Raw genomic sequence first — 7,921 nt, forward strand, 5'->3', positions numbered from 1 at the left:
TTATATCTCTACTCCATAAGTTATTCTAGTATCAATTGGCTTTCCATAAACATTATCATATGGTGCTTTCCTTTGGGCCTTTGGAATATCTTCATATTGGTTAAGATTTTCCAGAGTTTGATCAAAACGGAAGCCTGTGAAAAAGACCCAGAATTAGAGGCCTGGTGAGGTGAGGTAAGGTAAGATAGTCTCACTCAATATGCGATTATATGTACTGGGTGAGATCTAATCCATATTCCTCTTCACTTCTCTCAGAGCATATATGTTTGTATGCTGTTTATCTGAAGCCATATTTGCCCCCACATTAATAGCTAACTGGTTCAGGGTAAGTACTGAAATTTGCAAAGGCTCAGTTATCTTCAGCTATACAACTGAGATAATATTTTTTTATGTAGAAAAGGTGTTTTTTAATTAAACAGTCTTCATTTCATTTACTACATACAAAAGTTTGACTATATTAAAATAATTATCTTTTCTTTGTCTTTATTAATAATAATACATAGAAGTTTTATCTAATTACATAATCTTCCATTCCCTTTATAAATCCTTCTATAATCGTTTCTTAAATGACTACTGCTATTTCTTCTACATTTTGCTATGGACTCTATTCAGTCTATATCTTAAATTTAAATTATCCATGTTAACATCATCAGTCTTTTAACATAGTTACTTCCAAATTGCAATTCAAAGCTATTATATTTAAGCATGTCATTTTTTATATTTCTAAACAATTTTGATACTATTCTTCTTGCTACTCAAAAATGTTGTTGTATGTGAATTATAACAAATATCTTAATGATTTCTTATTTCATGAACAAAAGTTGATAAAATTTGAATGATGATTTTTTTTGTAAAGTTTTTATAGGTTTTTAAGAACATTTTTTTTTTTTGGTCTGTCGTGGGGCTTGAATTCTGGGCCTGGAACTGTCCCTCAGCTCTTCAGCTCAAGGTGAGATAATATTTTTGTGTGACATTGATGTGATGTGCTTTGAGAGAACTTAGCCTCATGTCTGGCATCTTGTGCTCCATAATTAACTACCATTGAATAGTTATTAGTTTGTTTTTGTACCAGTCCTGGTGCTTAAACTTAGGGCCTGGATGCTATCCCTGTGCTTCTTCATTCAAGTCTAGCACTGTACCACTTGAACCACAGCTCCACTTCCAGCATTTTGGTGGTTACTTGGAGATAATAGTTTCATGAAATTTCCTGGCTGGCTTTGAACCACAATCCTCAGATCTCAGCTGCCTGAGTAGCTAGATGGTGCTGGTTCTGGTTTCCAACATTTTGAAGCTTTTTGGTTTGCTTATTAAAAATTATGACTAAGGGGGCCGGAAATGTGGCTTACTGGTGGAGTGCTTGCCTAGCATGCATGAGACCCTGAGTTCAATCCCTCTGTACCACATGAATAAAATAAATTCTAAAAAAATTATGACTGAGCTGGGCACTTGGCTCATGCTTGTAATCCTAGGAAGCTGAGATCTGCAGATTATGGCTCAAAGCCAGCCCAGGAAGAAAACAAATTAACCACCAGGAAACTGGAAGTGGAGCTGTGGCTCAAAGTGGTAGAGTGCTACTTGAGCAAAAAGAGCTCAGGGACAGCACCCTGGCCCTGAGTTCAATCCCTACCCCCTACCCCCAAAAAAAATTATAATTCAACCCATATGCAGCTCAACAATTCCATTCCTGAATGACAATCTTTTCTGAAAAGGTAAAAATAACTTGGTAATCTCACTCATTCCTATGCTGTGTGAGCTCTGGAAATGTTGGATGCTTAGAAATACGTTTATATGTAAGATATCATTTTTGTTCATTGAGAATTTTCCATAAAGTATTGCTAAAAAAAAATCACTTACCCTGGAAGTTAACTGATGAGTTGCTTGTAGCAATTTGCTTCCAATTGGCAATATACCTAAAGTACATTATAAGGACATTAAATAGACTGACTTGTGATAACTTAGTTCATGATTAATCTCAATGTTCAATTCTCACTTTTCTTCGTCCTTAAGCAGGCAGCTAAGGCAGCCTCCAGGACAGAGTTGAAAATGTCAAACCTATCATTTGGGGCCTTCTTCCCTTTTGCCTCCCTCCAGCATGTTTCTTCATATTATGAAGTTTCTTTCCTGTAAGATCCTGCATTGAGTACCTAACAAAGATGTTAGCTAATTACTTTTAAGTTAAAAATTTGGACTGAAAACTCTCAACTATAGCATCTCCAGGAAAAATGACAAGAAAACCTTTTTGATTTGCATTTCCCTCAAGAATATATTAAATAAGTTAAATTCCCTTGACAGAGGGCTGGAAAGATTTTGCTCAGGGCTTTAGACCTGATAAGAGATTACTACTCAAGCCATGCCCCCTGACCCTCAGACTAAGGGTAGGGTGTGTGTGTGTGTGTGTGTCTGTGTGTGTGTGTCTGTGTGTGTGTCTGTGTGTGTGTGTCTGTGTGTGTGTGTCTGTGTGTGTGTGTGTCTGTGTGTGTGTGTGTCAGTGTGTGTGTGTGTGTCTGTGTGTGTGTGTACATGTGTGCCAGTCCTGAAGTTTAAACTTAGGGCCTGGAGGCTAGTACTCTACCACTTGAGCCACAGATCCACTGCCAGCTTTTTCATGGCTAATTGAAGAAAAGAGTGTCATGGACTTTCCCTGTGCAGGCTAGCTTTGAACTGTGATCCTCAGATCGCAGCTTCCTAATTAGCTAATTACAGGCATGAGCTACCAGTACATAGCTATACTTTTTTTTGGGGGGGGGTGGGTCTGGTTGTGGGGCCTGAACTCTGGGCCTGGGCGCTGTTCCTCAGCTCTTCAGCTCAAGGCTAGCGCTCTACCACTTTGAGCCACAGCACCACTTCTGACTTTTTTCTTTTTGCTTATGTGGTGCTGAGGAATCGAGCCCAGGGCCTCATGCATGCAAGGCAAGCGCTCTACCACTGAGCCACCTTCCCAGCCCCCTAGCTATACTTTTTATACAATTACATGTTCTTAACCTTGTTTCTAAACCTCAAAGTAATAAGAGTTACACAAAGACATAAAATTAGAATCAAAACACCTTGGTCTAATTTTCTGTTTTTTGGTTTTGTTCCTTTCTTTCTTTCTTTTTTTCTCTTTCTTTTTTTTTTTTTTTTGTCTGTCATGGGGCTTGAACTCATCCTTGGTGCTGTCTGCTGTCCCTCAGCTCTTCAGCTCGCGTTCTGCCATTTGAGCCACAGTGCCACTTCCGGTTTCTGGTGGTTTATTGGAGAGAAGAGTCTCCCAGACTTTCCTGCCCAGGCTGGCTATGAACCTGGATCCTCAGATCTCAGCCTCCTGAGTAGCTAGGGCTCCTAAGTAACTAGAATTACAGGCATGAGCCACCAGCACCTGGCTTGGTCTAATTTTTTATATCTCTTTTTTTCTTTTCCTGCTTAGATAAATGATTCTTTTTTAAAATATTTTTTTGGAAAGAGCATGTTTGTGGTCCCAAGATTCAACCTAGAAATTGGAAATGCCAGGAAGAAGGAACACATGCTTTGTCTTGCCCGCTATGGTGGCCTATGTACTTACTCATCAAAGTTGAGTGTGTTGGTCCAGTTCAGTACTTCATCCACCTCCCACTCCATCACAGAATCTACCCCACCCTCCTCAATTGTTCTTATTAGTCCTTCAGTGGCTGTGTGAATTAAATCTATGGTTTCATAATTAGAAGTCTTGGCAGCCAGGGTTCCAGTGTAGTACCTAGAGGAAAGGAAGAGACGTAGATCCTCACATGCTCTTGACAATTACTGCTGCTACCTACACATTCACACTATTTTACATGGTAAACCAAGTTTTCATTCTATATAAATGTGTCTAAAACAAGACCTCCATGTTGGAAACTTTGTGCAGGGGAGGACTCAGTGGGAAAAGAAGCAACTTAATCACATTAACCAGAGAGGCCTCACTGAAAAGTCTCTTCTCCTTATGGGCAGCCTAAGTTTATATGCATGCAGGAGAACACAGCAATGAAACCTGTTGGAATTGTTTTAAGAGGAAGAAAGTAGAGTGGGAAAGAGTGATGGAGGGGATGAGATTGATTAAGATATATTGTACACATGTGGAAATGTCATAACGAAACATCCCTTGTACAACTAATGTCAAAAATTCTGTCAGTAAGTGTGTGTGTGTGTGTGTGTTTATCCTAGGGCTTGAACTCAGGGCCTGGGCTAGCCTAGCACTCTACCACTTGAGCCTAGCTCCACTTCTGGCTTGTGGATGGTTAATTGGAGATAAAAGTCTTATGAACTTTCCTGCCTGGGCTGGCTTTGAACCATGATCCTCAGATCTCAGCTTCTTGAGTAGTTAGGATTATAGGCATAAGCCTGTAAGGACTCAGCTTTGAGATACAAAGAAAAAAAACAGCTTACCTAATCACTGAATCATAGAAATATGGAAACGAGCTTAGGCACCAAATAGCAAACACACTCATTTGATAGGCAAGGGACTAGTTGGGGGATTCAGTTACTTCTACCAGATATTTTTCATATGTTTTCTTATTTCTTTTTAAAAAGAATCAGTTGTTGGCGGCTATTATTCTCATTTCTGCCTTTTTTTTTTTCAGATGAAGACATTGAGATTTGGAAATTTTTCAGGACCATGATATAGTAAATACCTAGGAAGCCAGTATTCAAACTTGACTAAGTCCAGCCACCAACTTTGATATTACTTTGATCTCCTATCTGTACATGCACCAAACCAGTGAGCACAGATAAGTCAACAGCTCTTACTAAGGACACTGGAGCAGAGTCATGCATTGCTCCTCAGCCAGGAAGAAATGTCCTGAGAAATGAGATGCCAGTTGATTTTCTCATGTAATTATTGGGGTGTACATACACAAATCTGGCTTTGTGAACTACACCAAAGGCTATGTGGCATAGCTGTGGCTTCTAGGTTACAAACCTGTACAGAGTGTGACTGTCGTAAAATCTGAAGGTCAACCTTCTGTTCCATTCATTCACATGGTCAGTCTTCATGCCAGAATGAAAATGTCATAGCAGCTTTAGGAGTCTTGAAACCAAGTAATATAAATTCTCCACATTTGTTTTTCTTTCGATACTATATGTTTCATTAGTCAGCCTAAGTCGGACACCTACTTACATCTGTTTCATCCATTCTATCTTTTTAATCTTCCTTTTCTTTTCTATATCCTGCCTTCTCTTCAGCTTAGAGAAATGGAATTCTGTTTCCTTTTGGCTTTCCACGATCTCATTGTCTGTTGGTAACCAAAACTGTTGAGAAATGAAAATGAATAGGCCAAGTGTTGCAATCTGGGTTGTGTGTCTAGCTTGCTATAGACAGGAACAGAAGAGGGAGTCTACCATCCCAAGCTATTCAATGACACATTGAAATTTCAGAAGTGTGTGCATAGAAGAAGATCACATACTTTATACTGAGGTATTTCGTAAGTATTCAGTGAATGAATGAACGAATGAACAAGTCAGTGTATCTTTAGGGTACATGAGGTAGTTCACTGCTTGTCCTACAAAATTAAGTGAGGGGATGGGTAAGAATGATGATATGGGTAACATTGATCAAGGTGCATTGTATTCATAAACTGCTTTGTTGAATGGCAACTCCTTTATATAACTACTTAAAGATAATAATTTTTAAAAGAGTGGCTGTTGGGACTGGGAATGTGGCTTAGTGGTAGAGTGCTTGCCTAGCATGCATGAAGCTCTGGGTTCAATTCCTCAGTACCACATAAACAGAAAAACCAGAGGTGGTGCTGTGGCTAGCCTTGAGCAAAAGAAGCTCAGAGATAGTGCCCATACCCTGGGTCCAAGCCCCAGGACTGAAATAAAAGAGTATGTTGTATCATCTCAGATGAGTATACCTAGGATACCATTGGTACTTTTTGGCTTTTGATGATGCCAGACTGGGAGGAGCACAGACACCCAACAGAACACAGAGGTACAACTATGACTGACTAAGACTTCGTCCACATGACATTTATCTTCTAGTTGGTTGCCTGTTTTCCCACTTCTAATCCATGCCTACATCTGTACCATCCAGTAGCATCAAGGGGAGCCTTTATTGCCTTCATGACAACACTGCCTGCCCTGTGAAACTACCAAACATACCGACTGCATTCTACCTAGGGGTCCTGTTTGCCTCCACTGTCTTTCTAAGTGAAAGGTGGATCATGGGAGGGGGCGGGTAAGGGTTGGGAGAAGGGATGGCCACCTTTACCATTGCTTCAACTGACCCATGACTGATGCTTTGCAGAGGACTGAATCCACATGCTAGTCACTTTCAACCTTTCATATTTACCGTCTAAGTATACCATCCACATCGTACAACCTGCATATCTAACCTGCTGAGTCCACAGAGAGCCTAGTTTCAAAGCTAGGTATTGAAAATAGAAGCAAATATTCAGAAAAGCAGATTATTTTGCTATCCTTAGAATATCTGTAATGCCTCAGTAGCTGGAAACTTTTATCAACTAAATTGCTAGCAATTACTATTTTTAAATTTAAGGGTTCAAGACAGATATCAATAGCTCATATCGTAAGCCTATCTACTCAGGAGGCTGAGATCTGAGGATCATGGTTCAAAGCCTGCCTTGGCAGCAAAGTCCATGACATACCTATCTCTGATTAATCACACACACACACAGAAAAAGCCAGAAATGGAGCTGAGGCTCAAGTGGTAGAACACTAGCCTTGAGCAACAAATCTCAGGGACAGTGCCTGGGCCCTGAGGTCAAGCCCCAGGACCAGTAAAATAAATACATAAAAACTGACAAATTCAGGTTTCAAATGGCATGGATTTTTAAATACATAAAATTAAAAAATTATTACTATAGTTTTGCTCCTTACTCTTTCAGAGACAGGCCTCCATCCATTGTTTTCCACACGCCGGTACCAGCCACTCCGATCTGTGTCCTGAATTCTATTATTTTTGTTGTGAGACAGGTGTTTTGCCACAAGTTTTGTGTAATCTCTAGGGCTGTTAGCACACAAGTCTTCAACGTGTCTGTGAGTATAAATTTTATAGTATATTTCAGGTGGAAACTTCACCTGTGGATGGAAAAGTTCAAAACACCATTGTAATGCAGTTGCAGACAATGGTTTACAATTTTATTTTTTTAAATCACAGCTTTCCAGTTTCACATAAACATGCTTTGCAACCACCACATTAGAACTCAGGTATACTTACCCCACCTAATCTGAATCGTACGTGGATGCCAGCAGCTGCATCCAGAAGCTCAGCCTAAAAGACATCAACATACTGTAAGTATCAGCAAATACTTCTCACTCTATTATTTCTTTTTTTAATGTATATTTTTATTGTAAAGATATTGTACAGAGGGGTTACAGTTACATGAGCAAGGTAATGAGTCCATTTCCTATGGAGCATTGTTATACCCTCCTTTATATTTCCCCTACCATCCCTTACTTCCCCAACTCCTCCCTCCCCTTTCCCACTACCCCTCTCCCCCCCCCTCCGTAAAATTGTAAAGTTCATTATCAACATACTGTCTTGTAGGTCTCATTGTTACAATGGGTCATCCTGTATCCTTGTTTTTTTCACTCTATTATTTCATGATAGCTTCTGAGTATTATTTCTAGAAGATGTTTTTGTGCCAGTTCTGGGGCTTGAACTCAAAACTATGGTTGCTATCCCTGAGCTTTTTTGCTCAAGGCTAGCATGCTACCATCTGAGTCACAGCTCCACTTCTAGTTTTTTTAGGTGGTTAATTGGAGATAAAAAAAAAAATCTCAGGAATGGGGCTGGGAAGGTGGCTCAGTGGTAGAGTGCATGCCTTGCAAGCATGAGGCCCTGGGTTCGATTCCTCAGCACCACATAAACAGAAAAAGCCGGAAGTGGTGCTGTGGCTCCAGTGGTAGAGCGCTAGCCTTGAGCTGAAGAGCTGAGGGACAGCGCCCAGGCCCAGAGTTCAGGCCCCAT

General features: G+C 40.1%; 1 protein-coding gene across 1 annotated transcript in view; it reads right to left on the reverse strand.

Moving 5' to 3' along the window:
* LOC105980595 (chromosome unknown open reading frame, human C11orf65) overlaps window positions 1-7,921 on the reverse strand; it is a 17,898-nt gene continuing 9,977 nt past the window's right edge. The window contains 6 exon segments of the mRNA XM_013009475.1: window positions 1-134; window positions 1,855-1,910; window positions 3,539-3,709; window positions 5,108-5,238; window positions 6,829-7,029; window positions 7,169-7,240. Coding sequence (XP_012864929.1) covers window positions 1-134; window positions 1,855-1,910; window positions 3,539-3,709; window positions 5,108-5,238; window positions 6,829-7,029; window positions 7,169-7,240 — 765 coding nt within the window.

The sequence above is a fragment of the Dipodomys ordii genome, unplaced genomic scaffold (assembly GCF_000151885.1).
Source record: "Dipodomys ordii isolate 6190 unplaced genomic scaffold, Dord_2.0 Scaffold10, whole genome shotgun sequence".
NCBI classification, from domain to species: domain Eukaryota; kingdom Metazoa; phylum Chordata; class Mammalia; order Rodentia; family Heteromyidae; genus Dipodomys; species Dipodomys ordii.